Source organism: Cibotium barometz, chromosome 40 (assembly GCF_041138505.1).
Source record: "Cibotium barometz isolate CiBa-2024 chromosome 40, ASM4113850v1, whole genome shotgun sequence".
NCBI classification, from domain to species: Eukaryota; Viridiplantae; Streptophyta; class Polypodiopsida; order Cyatheales; family Cibotiaceae; genus Cibotium; species Cibotium barometz.
In genome coordinates this window covers 11,951,779-11,969,803 of record NC_141085.1, presented here as the reverse complement: position 1 = coordinate 11,969,803, position 18,025 = coordinate 11,951,779, and the positions used below count along the sequence as shown (strand labels likewise).

General features: G+C 44.3%; 1 protein-coding gene across 1 annotated transcript in view; it reads right to left on the bottom strand.

Annotated features, from left to right (window-relative positions):
• The window catches only part of LOC147615207 (UTP--glucose-1-phosphate uridylyltransferase-like), a 34,526-nt gene extending 17,231 nt beyond the window's left edge, over nt 1-17,295 (bottom strand). Inside the window, exons 1-14 of the mRNA XM_086779237.1 lie at nt 17,109-17,295; nt 16,115-16,162; nt 15,923-16,014; nt 15,614-15,704; nt 15,470-15,530; nt 15,182-15,259; nt 15,030-15,080; nt 14,860-14,933; nt 3,830-3,902; nt 3,683-3,740; nt 3,524-3,570; nt 3,016-3,081; nt 2,871-2,903; nt 2,716-2,768 (exon numbers count right to left, since the gene is read on the bottom strand). Coding sequence (XP_086635363.1) covers nt 2,716-2,768; nt 2,871-2,903; nt 3,016-3,081; nt 3,524-3,570; nt 3,683-3,740; nt 3,830-3,902; nt 14,860-14,933; nt 15,030-15,080; nt 15,182-15,259; nt 15,470-15,530; nt 15,614-15,704; nt 15,923-16,014; nt 16,115-16,162; nt 17,109-17,191 — 908 coding nt within the window. The 5' untranslated portion in view covers nt 17,192-17,295. The remainder of the gene's footprint in view (nt 1-2,715; nt 2,769-2,870; nt 2,904-3,015; nt 3,082-3,523; nt 3,571-3,682; nt 3,741-3,829; nt 3,903-14,859; nt 14,934-15,029; nt 15,081-15,181; nt 15,260-15,469; nt 15,531-15,613; nt 15,705-15,922; nt 16,015-16,114; nt 16,163-17,108) is intronic.
• Between the last annotated feature and the right edge of the window lie 730 nt (nt 17,296-18,025).

Genomic DNA, 18,025 nt, shown 5'->3' with positions numbered 1-18,025 from the left:
CTGAGGAGATTGCTTGTTGTGGAGCTTTCTTGGTACCTGTTTCTGCAGTCTTTCATCTTTTTTGATCAAGGATGACGTCTCTGGCTTCTTGGAGTTCACTCAGCATCCAGTGCTGAGAGGGGGTGTTAGACATCATCCCCTACTTGCTGGCTTCCTATTTGGTGTCCTATTTTAGCCTCTAGGACTGACCATGTTAGTCAGAGGGGCTGGTCACCCCTCACATATATTTTACCCATATTTATTCCCCATTTTATGGTCTTGGGTATTTTCCCAATCATGTAGGCACTTTATCACCAGTCGGCTGCCTTCATGTAGGCATATATATAGCCGGCATGCCTCCCTCATATCTCACTGCTTGCCTAGTTGCAATCCCTCACATATGAGGTTCTCCCCTCTTGCTCGAGACATGTATTCCTTTTGGTGATGATATTGAGAGCAGGTTCTCACCTGTGTTTCCTCTCCATCTCTCTCTCTCTCTCTCTCTCTCTCTCTCTCTCTCTCTCTCTCTCTCTCCTGTGTTTCCACTTTCCCTTCTTCTGCTGCACATTCTATCACCTTTCCCTTTCTTCTGTCGATTCTCCCCTTTATCTCGAGCAGCCAAAGCTCCATCAAAACCACCACAAGTGCCAGGGTGCTCCTCAAAGCAAGACTCAATCTACATAATGGAGGGGAGAACATCCTCCCAAGTGATTGGAACAAGATGAGGAGAAGAAACAAGAGACTAAAAGAAAGCATCAAACCTCTCTGGAAGCTTGGAGAGGAGCCGAATAGTCATATCCTGTGTAGAGATATCCTTGCCACAAACAACAAGCTCGTCCCGAAGACCTTTCATCTTCGAGATGAAAGCAAATAAAGATGGAAAGGTAGAAACTGACACATTCATAAGTTGCTTTTCCAAACCCAAAATCCGACCTAGAGACTTAATCTCGTAAAGATCTGCAAATGCCTTCCAAACTTCATGTGCAACATCTGTTGTACGCACATGAGAGAGAACAGAATCTTGACAATTCAACATCAAAAAGGAGAAAACACGACGATCATTTGCCCGTCAAACATCAATCTATGCTTGAGTCACACCAACAGTAGAAAGGGTGGGAGGAGTGGCATTGACAGCTGTAACAAGCCAGTCCCAGAGATCTACTCCACATAAGGCTGATTTCACCTTCACCTTCCATAAAGTATAGTTGGAGCCATCCAACTTTGCAGACTCAGAGAACATATGAAGAGTAGTCGGGGCAGCCATCACTAAAGCTCAGGCTCAATCTCAAAAGAAAAAACGCACACCTTAAAAGAAGGAAGTGTCCTCCACAAGTACCATATGCCACCAAGCCTCAAATCAGCAAACCGACTTCTGCAAATAACCTGTAGATGAAGAAACGCAACACAACCAGTACTGCTACCCTGAAACAGAGCAGGCCGATAATTGTACAAGTGTCCCAGGGGTGAAGATTGACCACAAATCTGCAATGGTGAAGCACCTGGAAGAGATAGGCTGACCAGCAACAGATCTAGGAAAAAAACGCAAAAGAGAAGGTGCTGAAAACATGGCATAAACTGGGGCAGCAGAGTAAACTCTGAACCTAGAGCAATGATACCATGAAAGTGTGCACAAAGCGGAAGCAAGATAAGCACTAGAGTGTGCTAATATAAGAAGTGCAAGAGAGAGAGATACGAAGCAACAAAGCTGAATACACTGCAGTGAAAGCAATCCCGAGCAAGAGACATAAAAGGTCTCACAAGTGAGGGATACAAAGGATGACCAAACTATTGAAAAGTGAGGAGGCTAGCCCACCTATATATAGGTCATGAGGGGTTGGCTGACTGGAACAAAAGAACTGGCCGACCGGACAAAGGGTGCATCACCCGACCTGGGAATAATACCAAGAAAATAGGGGAAAATAGGGGTGACCAGCCCACAACCAAGGGCCATAAAAAGGATCAAATGTGAACACAATACATGGGCAGAATATGGGGATGAATATGCTAACATAGGGTTGCTTCTCATTTGTACTAGCAAGGAGCCTCATCTTCTCCTCCTCAATGGTGGTGTGAACGATTTGATGTTCTTCCCCTTTGACCTAGCCATTCTCTCTGACACTCTACACCCTTTTGTTCTTGTCATTGAGCATTGTGGGGGTGTGAGCTCAGCTTCATTGTGAGCTAACAAGAGTACGTCGGGAAAATCATGTAACATCCACCTTAGGAGAAGTCTAAAGAGCCAAAGATGTGAAGCCCATAACCTTAGTGTAGCTCAAGCAATGTAAAAGCCTTGTTTGTTAGTTGGATTGTTGTTGCCATTTTTCTAATCTTTGTTCTTGCATTTGGGTAGAAATAGGAGATGGTGGGTCATCAAAGGATATGTAGCCCACCATTGTTGACCTCAAACCCATAACAAGCCAAGCTAGCTTACAATCAAGGGAGAGAATAGTGGGTGAATGGAGAGAATGTAGGAGATGATCTAGGGGGAATCACTTAGCTCCTAGTGTTTTGTATATTGCCTATATAAGAGGCATCAAATCATGAATTAAATGTTGAAGATTGCTCTTATTAAACCTCATGTGCATTAGTGTGTGATTATCCTCTAACCATCATCATCATCACTAATCTCTACACTTAATCATGCCCACGCCATGCTTTGATCCACCCTAATCACTCCATTAGCATCAACATTACCTCTCTCTCATTGATCCTCACAGCCAGGCAAAAGAAACTCACAGATTATTTGTATTGAAGATTTTGAACTTCTCAATTGATTTGAATTCCCCAACCTGGTAGAAAGAATGTACACACACCCAAATGTTATGGAAGAAACAAGAAAAAAGGAGACCTTTCACCAAGCTTTCTGATCCCAAGACCAAAACTTAACTCACATGTTCATCAGGAACCTGTGCAATCTCCAGAAGCTGCAAAAAGAAAAATACATGAGGGCCCTCCTAGTCCTAAAGACATATTTATGTAAAGCATTACCAGTAAAACTCTAATTTAAAGCACATTAATAGCTGTTAGGCGACATACTTGGACTCTGCCTTCGTAGGAGATGAGTGTCCCTCCTTTTACATCAGCCAAAGTCTTGGGAGTGACCTGATACAGAAAAGAAAATGTTACAGGGGTATACACAGTACCACCCATCCCACCACGCCCAACCTGTGGTCTGGCAATGCAGCCAACTTATATGACAAGCAGGTAGCAACCAACTGCTTGTTACACAACAAAGCCATGGGCATTTTGTTGTCACATTTAAAGCTACAGCTTTTAAGGTCACCAATTTGAGACCAGCCCACCATCCCATTTCTGGTCAAAGTTGGCCACCCTTCCCGATCCAGCTGACCGGCGTGAAGCTCACAGCCCAGTCCGCACCTGCGCAATGGGCATACACCTGTGTGTAGCCTTTCTTTGCCCATCAGCACAATTGTACAGTGGGGATCGCATCTAGAAGTGCGTGCTACATGTGTGGGTCCAGCCTTCACAACATACAATTTATCTATGCCAAAAATTGCAGTACATAAGGAGCCTGTTTGCTTACCTCCATGCAGTACTCGTTTTGGTTTTTCAGAAGGTGTTTTAGAATTTCTGGATGCCAATTAAGGTTGAACCTTAAATGTGACGAGCCTTACAAGTTCTTTATCTGGAAAACATCAACCAAGTTAAGCTCACTGGATCATATGTCTTCAGAAAAGGATACTTAAGTCTACTGTCGCCCCTAGATTGTCCGAGTTCGCTATGAAGACATATTCTTTGCCCTACACAGACAGAAACAATAGTTTATCTATGAAAAAAAGATGAGAAAGTGTATCTTTAAATTTTATGATTGTGAATGTCAAGTACCAACCTCTGCTAATAATTCATCCAGTTTCCCACTGTTCTGTAAGGAGGCAAAAACATCTCCGTGACCTGGGGGATACCTTTAAAACCAGAAATCCAGATTGCATTCAGAATAACTAATCAAAACCTAAAACCCATAGAAAAGTCACACATGAAAGCATCCTTCAGGCTACGTCCTTTCAAGCACAAATCCAGGATAAGGCCATAATTATCAAAAGTGTCCTTAGTGGAAAACTACATAGCCGCACACCATGTGTAATAACATGCTAATCATATGCTGAAGCCTCTCTCTCTCTCTCTCTCTCTCTCTCTCTCTCTCTCTCTCTGTGGGCGACTGCCCCCAGACCTGAGACCCGCTAGCTCCTTGTACACATGGAGTGTGTGTTAATTTTTCGTTGAGTAGATCCTGCTAGTAGCTAGCCATTCCACCGCCCATAGGTGCATCTGTCATGGCCATGCCAGCAATGCACCAACAGGGTGCCTTCAGCAGGGTTTGAACCCCCAACCTCACAGTCAAGAGGCATAAACAGATGCCGCTGGGCCACAAGCCCGTTGGCCTCGTACACATGGAGTTATTAGGGGTCGTGCACAGTCCCTCGTCAAAGAGCCAAACACCCCCGCCTCTCGAGATCCAAGCCATGTTCTTGCCAGCTCCAGCCACGTAAAGCGACACCGCCATAAACACTGGACATTGCCTCCCAGTGTACTGTTATAGAGGAGGATGACACATGATAAGACCCACTAGTTTCGCTCGCCGTACTACTCATTGTACATATAGGGCCTATTTTCTTTGAATTTTTTATGTTTCTATGTTTATGTTTAATGATCTTCAGTTTACACATAGAACATGTGTAACACTTTTGGTCTCTTAGACCCATTGGATTTTTAACGGACTCTCTCTCTCTCTCTATTTATGAGGATGTATTGCACTTTTACAATTGAGCCTAGGTGTAGTACCCCCAAGTCTCCCAAATTTTTCCAATTTCTCAATTTTCAGTGTTTCGCATTTTTTATTTATATGCTTTTTATTTAAAACATGAACTTGTGCGCTGTGCGCAACTGCCAACATCTTGCTTCTCCCCCCAGTGTTTTTCCACTCAGCAACTCCATTTTGTTGCGGAGTATATCTGCATGTAAACTGTCTCCGATCTGCCTCAGGCCCTCTCCTTGGTCAATGTGATATTTGGGGAGATTCGATTCTCATTAGCAAGTATGGGACTTTCGGCACAAAATATGTCATTTGCAAGTTTTGTGGGGAAGTTCGAGCGCGGCGACCCAGGTGAAGGCACACTACAAATGGGAAAAGACACAAGGAACACATGGCTACATTAGTGTTCCAAAAGGTGTTTTTTTTGTTGCCTATGGTGGTTTACCATCAAAGTTTGAGGAGATACCACAAAAACTCCAATAACCTTTGCCTCTGGAGTCCATCAATGCAAGGGTTGAAGAAGACATGGAAAAGAAGACATTGAAAAGAGCTAATGTGGGAGCATCAACATCAACACGAACCTTCCTACAAGTACCCCTTCAATCCAATGTTGCACCTTCACAAGTTCCTATCATCCCTGAGTCATCTAACATTGGTGAGTCCTCAACGAATCTCAACACAAATGAAGTGCCGCCCCAAGCCATGCCTTCTCCAAGTTCCTCAATCTTTGTTAGTGTCACTAGTGGGCATGAAAGGTCCCTTCCAAATACATCTTAGGGCAGCCACAAGAAAGAGGAGGAGAAAGCTTCCAAGATGCAAAATTCACCCTTGATGCTAGATTTGCTCCAAGGTTGAAGGAAGAAGCCCAAATTCCTAAGCATCAGTTCTTTTATCAATGCAACCTTACCTTCAACATAGCTTGTTGTTCAACATACCACAAATTCTACCATGCACTTGCAATGGCTGCGACGGCGGGAGCTGCAAGCCTACACCCAGTGAACTCTGAGTCTTTGAAGACTACTCACTTGAAAAACCAAGTGAAGCAAATTGAGGATGAGCTCCTCGAATTAAAAGCTTGTTGACAATGTTATGGTTGCAACATAGTACCACATGGATGCAGTGACACCGTGAGTCACAAACTACAAGTCTACATCCAAGCTTCATATTCATGTTTTATGAAAGCTATCAATAATCATAGTCTACATCTAAGCTTCATATTCATGTTCTATGAAAGCATGGCGTATGACAAATATTCCTAAAAAAGGTACTAAATTTTTGTATAAGTATAGCATTATTGATGACCCAGTGTGTCACATTGCACCTTAGTGCATGGTGCATGTGCTATCAATAATCATAGTAATTTCTAGCTTAAATTTATGGTATATTTTCTTTCTTTAATGCATGCTTTGTTTGTGTCATGTAACCAGTGGCAGCATTATATGGTAAATATCTTGGTCTCTTCTTGTGGTGGCACCACATTGTTGCGTATTGTTGATGCATCTACTCCGGACTTGAGTATTATTGTGGAAGAGGAGTGGATTTATGGCCACATTAGGCAGGCCATTGAGGTGGTTGGGCCACAAAATTCAAGTTATTACAAAGAATGGCTCCAATTGCGCCAAGATGGGTGAATTTGTTGAGCGGGATTATCGTACCATTGTCTGGACTCCATGTACATCCCATCTTTGGATTTGATAATGAAGGACATTGTAAAACTTGAGTGGGTGCGATCTACTCTTGACAAAGCCACAAAAATTATCAAATTTATTACAAGAAAGCCTCATGCACTAGCTCTCTTTAGAGCTATATGAAAATTTGATCTTGTGAAGCCTTCGAAAACAAGCTTTGTCTAGTTCTTCAAAGGTAAGACATGACTCAAAACTTACAAGTGGCTTACATTTTGAAGAGTTGATTTCCTATTTGAATTCTCAATGCTCATTTGTAAATCCTAATACTTACTTGAGATTTGATTTATTTATCATGTATTTAGGATCGCACAAATGAAGAATGCACTTAGGCATCTCGTTTGTAGTGAAGAGTGGGAGGCTTGGAGAGGAAGCCGCAAAGTGGAAGCTCGTACTATTACCTCCTATATTATGGATAGTAATTTTTGGGAGAAAGCTGCAGCTATAAAGACAACCATTGTACCCTTATACTTCATTTTGAGATTGTTAGATCATGAGGAAAGTACAATGAGCTTTGTCTACCATTACATGTAAATGCTAAAGCAAAGAATGCTCAATTATAGGTGTCTTTCAAATGATAGGTATGCAATTTTAACTATTAGTATTACTTGCATATTCAAATAGAATAGATAGAATCTTTATTGATATACTATTTGCAAGGTGGATGATCCACGCCAAATTTGGACAAAGAGATGAAATTGGTTTCATAAGCCAATTCATATTGTTTCTTACATGTTGCATCCTTTGTACAAGGAGCAACGACATTGGTCCAGCACCATTCTTGTGAATGGTTGGACATCCTAAATACTGACTGGAAATGCCATCTTATAGGATTAAAGAGAAGTCTATCATTTATGCCCGTGATCGAGACCAATTCATGCGAGAGGTGGCCATGACATAGTCACAGGGGACGTGGGGGAACGTCGTCCCATAACGTGCGGGAACGGAAACGGATAGGGGACGTGTGAGCCCACGCTGTAACAAGGAGACGGCGATTCCGAGACGGTGGGACGGCGATTCGTGTGAGACGAGACTGGACGAGACGGTCAGCTGACCGTTGCGCAGCGTTGACCAGTCTGTCGTTGCACCCTGTAACCGTTGGACACCCTGTAGCCGTTGGGCGCCTAGCACTTGAGCAGCCCTCCCCACTTGGCCCATGGCTATAAGAAGAGTCCCCATTGGCACATGCTATAGGAACTTCAACTTTCAAGTCTTCAAGTCTTCAAGACTCACCTCGGGCCTCCTTGGCACTTGCTCTAGCCTCTTAGCTCTTGCCTCTTGGCACTTGCAACGCTCCTTAAGGCTCAAGCTCAAGCCTCAAGGCTCAAGGCTCCTCAACTTTCAAGGCTCAAGTGGGAAGCTCATTGGCTCAACACTCCTCAACTTTCAAGGCTCAAGACTCAAGTGGGCATTGGGCAACCGGGCAAGGCTCTAGCTCTCCTCAAGACTCAAGGCTCAAGTGGCATTGGGTAAGTTGTAATTTCAAGTTGTCGCTTGTAGTCTTGTTGCTCTCCTACACTCACCTCTTGCTCTAGCCTCTCCATTGGCAAGCCTCTCCTACACTCACCTCCATTGCTCAAGCCTCTCCTACACTCACGGTCTCACCTCCTCTTGCTTTAGCCTCTCCTACATCTCTCCTACACTCACCTCCATTGCTCAAGCCTCCTTGGCACTTGAGTCTTGCCTCCATGGCATCTTCATCGCGACCATCCCCTGCACCTCGTTCCGGCAGCGCCAATACGAATAGAGGAAGGAGGACCGAAGGTTGGTCTTGGTGGGAAGAGATCAACTCTGATCATCCCGGCAGTGGAGAAGGCTCTTGCCCATGGTCCTGCAAACTATGTCCATATAGGCGAATAGGTGGAGCGGATAAAGTGAGAGCTCACCTCTTGCATGAGCCTGGTCATGAGGTCCGATTTTGTGATCAAGTCACACCGGAGACGAGAAGGAGGCTTCTTGAACGTGTTGCCGCACATGAGGCCTTACTTTCAAGGAGGAGAGTGCCACATGTGGCCGTGGATCCCGCAACACTAGTGAGGGCATCCTAAGGTTCGGCATCCACTTCATCGGCACCCGCGGGCACATCACCCGCCCCACAAGAACGGGCACCAACACCATCCTTCTCCATGTCGACTGCATCCACACACTCACGCCAACAAAGTACTTTTGAGGGTAGTTGGGACCCCAAGAAGAAGGAAGAGGTGGATACGGCCATAGCCCGCTTCTTCTTTCATGACCACATTGCTTTCCATGCTGCCAAGTAATCAAGAATTAAGACGTCTAGCTTAAGATTATCATTTTACAATGTTCCTCTTACAAGTTACTTGAACTTTGAACTTTGAAGTTGATCGGTTATTCATTTTTTGTGGATAGATCAGACTACTTCAAGGTCATGGTGAAGAAGATAGGGGAGTATGGTCCAAACTATACGCCCCCATCATCGGAGTCCTTGCGCACCACATTGCTAGAGAAGGAGAAGAGGCTTGTGGAGCAAGCAACAAAAAACACGAAGCGACAATGGGCAAGGAATGGAGTGTCCCTGATAGCCGATGGATGCAGTGATACGCGGAAGAGGTCCATCCATGGCCTTGTCGCATATTCCCGCGGTGAGATGTACTTCATCGCCTCACATGATGCTTCTGGGACCGGGAAGAGTGCTGATGTGCTCGCAGCAGAGTGGGCTAGTGGTATAGAGATTGTTGGCCCAAACCTAGTTGTGGGCTTTGCTGATGGGGAGGCTTCAAACAAGTCAACCGGAGCAATCATTGAGAGCATGTACCCCAACATCACCGTGTCATTTTGCATGGCACATTGCTTAAATAATCTCTTGAAGGATATTGGGGACTTGCCATGGATCCGGCCTATCATCCAAGTGGGCAACCAAATAGTGACATTTGTCACAAACCATTAGTTCCTACGCCATGAATTCTCCAAAAAATCTAGCCATCAGCTCCTCAAATACTCAGATACGAGGTTGAAGTAGGAGCAAAAGTCTCTTCATAATCTATTCCCTTTTTCTGGGAGTAGCCTTTAGCCACAAGTCTTGCTTTGTACCTGTCAATAGTACCATCAGACTTTCTTTTGACTTTGTACACCCACTTTGTGCCAATTACATGCTTGTCTTTAGGCAATTCCACAAGATCCCATGTATTATTCTTCATGATAGAAGAAATTTCATCTTGCATAGCTTGCAACCAATGCTCATTCTCATGTGCTTCTTCATAAGAAGAAGGCTCTTCTGAATCAAAGAGACCACCCATTGCGAATGCAGACTCCCCACGATATACATTCAAAGCATGGCTGGAACTAGCCCTTGTTCTACCTGTGAGTGGAGCTGCAAGTTTGCTTTCTTGCAAAGTTTTCAGCAACCATCTTGGCACTGACTTGGCTGTGTCTATGGCTGTTTGCTCTTCCCTGACAAGATCTTCCACTTCTTCTACAGAAGGGGGCTGAATGGCTGGCTGGTCCACATGTTCTACATGTGGATTTTCTTGTATAGGGGCTGGCTGATCTGAATCATCCCTAATTGCAATGGGTAAAAGTCCATCAAACATGTCCTGTATGCCTGTATCATTGCTTTTATACAAGCTGACCATGGGCTGTTCTGAATTTTCAGCAAATACCACATCTCTACTCACAAAAATCCTTCGTGTAGTTGGATTATAAAGACGGTATCCTTTGCTTTCATTGCTGTAGCCCACAAAAATGCATCTAATTGCTTTGTCATCAAGCTTTGTTCGGAGTTGTTCTGGCACATGTGCATATGCCGAACACCCAAATGTACGCATGTAATCCACTGTTGGCTTTCGGCTATACCAAGCCTCAAATGGTGTTATGGTTTTCAAAGCTTTTGTTGGACACCTGTTCAACACATGAGTTGCACACATTATAGCTTCCATCCAGAATTTGTGAGGCAACTTTTGTGCTTTCACCATGCATCTTGCAATCTCCATGAGAGATCTATTTTTCCTCTCAGCTACACAATTCTGTTGCGGTGTATAAGGCACAGTACATTGGTGTTTGATGCCTTTTCGAAGCATATAATCCTTGAATGCATTTGACATGTATTCTCCACCTCTATCTGAGCGGAGTGTTTGGACTTTACATGCACACATATTTTCAGCCATTGCTACAAAGTGTCGAAAGCATGTAAACACATCTTCTTTTGCTTTCAAAGGGTAAGCCCAAGCAAACCTGGAGTAGTCATCAATGAATGTGACGAAGTAAAGATGCCCCCTAATGGATGGTGTCCGCATTGGACCACATACATCACTATGTATGAGCTGTAATTTACTTTCAGCTCTAACAGCTCCATCTTTGGGGAATGGTTTCCGTTGCATCTTTCCCAAAATACACCCCACATACATGTCTTGGTGGAGACTCAAGAGGCGGCATATTATCAACCATATGATGCTTCTGCAAAAGCATCAAACTCTGAAAATTTACATGCCCAAACGAGCATGCCATAGCTCTGCATCATGCATAGCAGGAGTGTGGGCAGCCACTGTATTTACATCATAAGTGCGCTTGTCATAGCTGTCCAGCTTATACAAGCCTTTGTATCGTGTTCCAGAAGTGACTATTTCATAACCCTTTGATGGGTCTTTTACCAAACACTTCCCATCTTCAAATTCAACCTTTAAACCTTGGTCGTTTATGGCTGAGACGGAGAGCAGATTTTTCTTTATCCCTGGAACATACAATACATTTTTCATACATATATTGGCACCATTGGCTGCAATAAGTATGACATTACCAATTCCCTTTACTGGATATGTGGTATGATCTGCACATGATACAGTGCGGCCATTTGAAGCATAAACCAAGTGCTGAAATACATCTTTGCATGAGGTGATGTGGCTCGAAGCACCACTATCAAAATACCATGATGCATTCTGTCTGTCAGATGCAATGCAAGACATATCAGTGTTCGAAGCACCTGGTGTGTCACTAGTGCATGTGACCAAAAAAGTGTACTCTTCCTGGATTACATTAGCTGATTGCTTTGCTTTGTCATCCGAAGAGTCTGCTACTGCATTGCTTGCTTCTTTCTTTTTCTCTTTTGCAATCCTTTTCCTACATTCACTAATGTAGTGTCCAGGCTTATGGCAGTAGTGACATTTGCCCTTCTTTTTGGGCTTGTTTGCATCCCCTTTGTCAGACTTTTCACCACTAGGAGAGGGCTGTCCATGACCAGCCTTGCTAGACTGTTGTCCCCCATGCTTAAAGTTCTTTGCTTTACCCTTATCCTTGGCTGTAAATGCCTTTTCTCCACCACGGTTGCTCGATATGTTTGCTCTTGTTTGCTCTTCCTGCAAGAGTAAACCCACGAGCTCTTCAAAAGTGACGGGATCACCACCTCCTCTCAGTGAGAGGTTGAGAGAGGTGTGAAAACCCAAGTAGGAAGGCAGTAAAGAATGTAGAGTGTTGGTGACCATCTGTCTGTCTGGGATAACCTCATCAATGTTGAGCAATTGTTCCTACAAATCTTTCACTTTGGTGAGATGATCTGCCATAGAGTCACCCTCATCCATAGAAAGAAGATCCAATTGCCTCTTCAAGTAGGCAACTCTTGCTTTGTTGCATACCTGATACATTGCTTCCAATGTGTCCCATGCAAGCTTCGATGTCTTGCATGAACGAATGTGCGGAATAATAGTCCTTTTCAATGAAAGGGCTATCAAGGACATGGCCTGTGCATCTCTAGAGTCCCATCTCTTCTGCTCTTGTGTGGGAGCAGGATCTACATCAGGAGCTCTTTGAGCACCTCCCCTTTGAGGCGTGGCTGGCTGAATGGTATGTGGGCGTGTGTCATCACCACACACGATGCCCCAAAGCCCTTTGGCTACCAGCAAATTACGGATCATAAAACTCCAAAGTGAGTAGTTAGATCCATTCAGCTTGTCCTCCTGGGTGAGCACACCAAATACATCTGTAGCATTCTGTGCCATGTCAACAAAGTATAACTGCAAGCAAACCAAGCACCAATGTGCACTGCCAGGCAACCAAATGTCCTGTGCAAATGTATGCCTGCAAACCAAAGCAAGTGTAAACCTGCACCAAATTGTCCAATTACACACAATGTGTATACATACGCGACAAATCGCAGCTGTAATGCCCAATTACATGCTCCAATCAGAAAATCCCCAATTTGTATGCACTCCAATCGCTTCAATGTGCATCTAATTGGCCAATTTTCACAAAAGCCCCAAATTTCTGCAAATGTAAGAGCTTTAATTTGCCAATTTTGACCTCAATTTTGAAAACCCCCAAATTTCTGCAAATGAGAGAGGTTCAATTTGCTGATTTTGACCTCAATTTCAAAAACCCCCAAATTTCATCTGCAATTTTCCTTTCAATCTGACTTGCACAGCATTCATTGTCTGCAAAATCGGCATATGACCTGCACTGCAATAGCTGCAGATTTTGTATTTGGGTTTGATAAAAAATTTTGACAGAGAAATACCTTCAGGGAAGGGCAGCAGGCTTGGAGCAGACAAATTGAAAAGGAACTTGGGCAATGGACCAAGTCGTTGCAGGTGGAGAAAGCGGATGGCTGTGGGCAGCCGACGGGGAGCTTGGGTTGAAGCGTACGGAGCTGATGGCAGAGGCGAAGGCGAGCTGCACCAGGCAGGTAACGAGCTAGTCGCTGGAGTTGGGCGGGCGTTGTAGACGGAGTCGCTGGGCGTTGGTGTCGAGCGAGCAGCAAAAGGAGGGAGCAGCACGCGCTGGAGTCGCTTGTCGAGCAGGCGGGGCAAAGGCGACGGGGCTCCCTGTGCTTGTGCCAGGCTGGACCAGCCGGGACGGAGCAGACGAAGGCGCAGGGAGAGTGGACGCGATGGCGTCGAACAAAGGGCACGCGTGGGCTAGCGCGCACGGAGGCCGGAGCAGACGGCGAGTACTGGGTAGACGGACGGAACAGCGACTTCGACGGAGGCCGAACGGGTGCTGGGCGCTACTAGGCACGGTGGTGTCGGGCGAGCGAGTCGGCAAACGGCGACGGCCTGAATGGAGCACCAGACGCCGGACTGAGCGTTGCTGGGCACCGGAACGGAAAGGTGTGGACGTCGACCGGCTGGGGGCTCGGACGGAGGAACCGACGGGCACTGGGCGGGTGGCGCTGACGGGACTACGCCGGCCGTCGATGGCGGTGCCGCCCGCGAGGCTGGGCGAAGGTGGTGGGCTCCCCACTAGTGCCGCCCGTCTCTGGCGGCCGGACGGTGGAGCAACTGGACGGAACCGGCGGACGTCCGTCCAACGGAAAAACACAGTGTCGACGGAAATTCGCAGTCGACGAAATTTTGCAGTAATTTTTCCAGCAGCAGATTTCCAAGGCCAGCTCCCAGCTCCCAGCTCTGATACCAAATGTTGGGTGTTGGACTCACACACTCACACACACAAACCTGCACATTAGGGTTAGGTGCAGGATAGAGAAGCTCACACACAGAAATGAGAGAGAGAGAGAGAGAGAGAGAGAGAGAGAGAGAGAGAGAGAGAGCCAAAAGTGTGGTATCCACAAAATGCAAGTCAACCCTTGCGTGTGTGCCACATCCATATAATATAGAAGTACAAAATATTATATGTTAGAGTGTCCTTTCACACTTGATGTCCAAGGGGAAAAACCACATGGGAAAAAGTGCCCTTGGTTAAGCCCTGTTCACACATAGCACTACCATAAGTGAGCATATGCCTACAGTGACTCTAAAGTCTTTACTTATGCTTGTTAAAGTTATTGCTCACTTTTTGTTTTGTAGGTCCACACTTCATTAAAGTACGACGGAACAAGTTATAAGTGAGTTTGGGCATCCACACTTCATTAAAGTATGAACGGACATGTTATAAGTTTGGGCATTTACTGCACAGAGGCTGGCCAAGCTCTCACAAAACAGACACCTTTTCCATTAAAAGGGTGTATACAACATGGTGGACACCCTCTCCACTTATGGGAAAGGTCTGGCCTCAAGTGAGGTGGCCCAATGGACACCCTCTCCTTGTATGGAAAGCCTTTACGCTCTCTATCGCTCACTCTCGTGGAAATTGGCGCATTTTTTAAGAGAAGGTGAAAGAAGCCAATTTTCAGCAAAACCAGTCCATACACATGCTTCTTTGCATGCTTTCTTGCTTCACCAACCTCTAGTTCAGCGAGCAAATGATTATTTCATTGCTATCCAGCCCATGCACACACATGCTTATGTAGTGGGGCATAGCTGCTTGTGGTAAGACACAAGGGATTGGGGTCTGGGGAGTGAGGTTCTTCGCCGAGACAAAAGCTATAAAATCAACTCCAACTTCTCCATTGTATACACAGGGTCTCATGACCCTTTGGGTCTTTTGTAGACGTTAAAATCTCTCTCTCACACACACTCACATGCCCGCACACACACACACACACACACACAAAACATTATATAAGCGAGGACTCACCAGCCACTTTTATCTGTTTGGCCTCTGCTGGGCCAAGGCATTAAGTCTTCAGCAACCATACGAGGATACTGACTCTGCATTTATCAATTGTACCTCATAGTGAAAACCCTCTCCCATGTACATATTTTTGTAGCCCCAAATGCCACAGAAAAACAGGCAGAAATGCAAACCTGATTAAATATCTTCACTTGTAACCCTGCGTGTTGATATTTCTCTATAATCTGGCAAATGTAACCAAACACTTTCACCCCTGAATCTGCAGATAAGAACAGTGATATGGAAGATTGAAAGAACAATTTCAAACTGACTGATGAATTGCTACCTTAAGTGTGTCCTCGTGCGTGTTGAAAGAATTCATAAGCACCAAAGGCACATCACACTTGAACTTGCTGTTCAGACTCTGCATTACATCAAAACCCACAAAAACCTGAATAAAATTCAAACAAACACTTAATGCTAAAACTGCCAAAGCTAGTACACAAAACATGAGGGTCACAAATACACACAAAGCAAGAGAGAGACAACTATGAATGTCTTTTGGGTTTAAAGAACCATTATTAGAGGTTTGCTTAATCTTTGGAATAAGTTTTCACCTTGAGAATAAACCTACCTCAATCTGCTTCACAATCAGATCTAGAAAAGTTTGCCCATTTCTTACTTCAATGACTGACCTGCAAGATGGAGCACATCAAACCTTTCCTTGCAAATGGTATACTTTCTATCAAAACTAGTTTTACATCCGAAATCATCTTACTTAGGACCAGTACAACCCATTGTCGTTCCCAGCCCTCCGTTAAGTTTCAAAACAGCAAGCTTGTCAAGAAGAGCCTTTGTCTCTTCTAGATCTGCAGAAATCAAATGCAGTGAAAGCATAAGTGATAGTATTCTAGAAGGATTTCAATTCAGTGTGTTATAGAGATGTCAGTATCTTTAAATCCAAACAGCTCCTTATACTCTGTAAAGAAAATTTAGGCTCTGTTACTACTGGCATTTCCAGGGTGCATTAAGATAAAGTGATGAAGAAAAAAACCATAATTTTAAGTTGACATTGGTATGCTTTTACCATTGGACAAAGGGGCTAAATCATCATAAGGGACAACAACTTCATTGGTGGGAGGCTGGATCTTCTCCCAAATGATCTGCTCTGCATTGCCACTGTTTTTCAAAAGCTTTAAAATATAAGACAGGCACAAAAAAAACCCAAAAAAAAAAGAGGTTGCATGATGAGCTGCTTCATGAAATAAACCATACTGACCTCAGATAACGACCAACAAGCTTTATAAACCCTGACTTTTCATTGTCACTGGCCCAAAACTTGAACATTAGGGTTATGCAGATTGGCAAAGATTAAGGCAAGCAACACCAAAAATAACACATTAGTATTCTGCAAATTAGTATGTGTTAAGGCAACCAATGTCATCTTAGCACAGAAGGATGATATGCAATGATGGGATAGGTTGCGACACACACAATTACAACCAGGTCTCTAACTATGTCACAAAGCAAGCCAGGGCTAAGGATGAAGCATACCTGCTTTAATCAAAATCTCTAGCAATGCACCTAAGTTAAGGCCTAGGCTTACCTGATTTGAACAAGATCATGCAAACAATGCAAGATTGGGTTATTGGATCAACCTCTATGGCCACAAGGTGTATCATGCTAGATATAAGAAACTTAACTAAATTTAACAAGATCTCTGGCAAAGAGATATTCAAGATCTCTAAAAAACAGAGTGCTACATTGCAAGCCGGGACTGCTAAACTAGTCTGAAAATCTCTAACAAAGAGATTTGAGCTTACCTAATTAATGTTAGCTATGACTGAAGATTTATGCTTTATCCTTCCCCGATTTGATCAGATTCTCCGCAATGAGGAATTCGACACTAGATTCTTGCCCTAATTATCTTTGACTGAAAGATTATGATAATCTAGATCTATGATCACTTTCAAAAGATTAACACCAAGCTGCAAAGCTAGGGTTTTGATGCTTGTATGATTGGTCAGAGATCTCTGAGAAAAAAAATAATGCAAGCTAAGGCTTAGTTTTACCTGCTAATACAAATCTCTCTCTAGAAAATAAAAAATTCAGAGAGTGCGAGATTCAATTCATCTGTGTGTGCGTGTGTGTGTGTGTGTGTGTGTGTGTGTGTGTGTGTGTGTGTGTGTGCGTGCGTGCGCGCACGCGCGCGTGCGCGAGAGAGAGATGCAGAAGCTGCATGATAGCTTTACAGTTAGGGTTTTGATGATTACCTGATTTGATCGAGCATGGCGAGCTCGAGGCGGATCCGTGACAGAGTGTCATCGGAAGGGGGCGCAATAGCAGTGGCAGCCATGGGGGAGGTAGAGCAGAGGAAAACGAGAACGCTTGCACTGGTTAGCTACGGCGAAATGCACGCAACTGGAATGGTGATAATGGTCTTAAATGCCTGTGTGAGCACTGTGAGGCGAATCACGCTCCTACATTTTTCCCTTTCTTTTTATTTTAAAAAAGTATAAAAAGGCTTTTTTTTCTGAATAAAGCTACTTGTCCAACCCTTAGAAATCGGCACGTGTATATGCGTGGCATATTCTTGTCCAAAAAATGACTAGACTCTAGACTCCAGCTCAAGTCTGAAAACTTAGGCTGGGGTCACACGAGGGCGGTGGACACACCTCACCCCGAGAAACAACAAGTGGTGTTCACTAGGGGTGGAGGACATGCATAAATAAGAACAAATACATTCTGACATTATTGTACAATAGCAAGTGGTGTTTGCCCAACTGGTTGGAGTAAATGTTATCCTGTTTGGGGGCCGCACAACAAAAATTTCTTTTCACTTTTACTCGTTTTTTTAAGTTTCACACTTAGCAGGTTGACTGTGCCCATGCCATGGACTAGCAATGTCGCATAATACGGACGAGTGTTGCAAATTTGCACATTGATGAAAGCAAGCTCTCAGAGGTGACGTGGTCTTTCCACCATGACTGCTTTTATCCCATGTCCAACCTCACTTGCCCACCCAACACAAGGTGGCATTCTCATGAGCAACTTAAGGGATACTGCCATTTCTTATGTGTAGAGGGTGAGAGCCAAAGTTTAGATTTCTAGCAACTTAAGGGATATTTTACATTTTCTATGTGTAGAGGGTGTAGGGCCAAAGTTTAGATTTCTAGCATTTGCATTCACT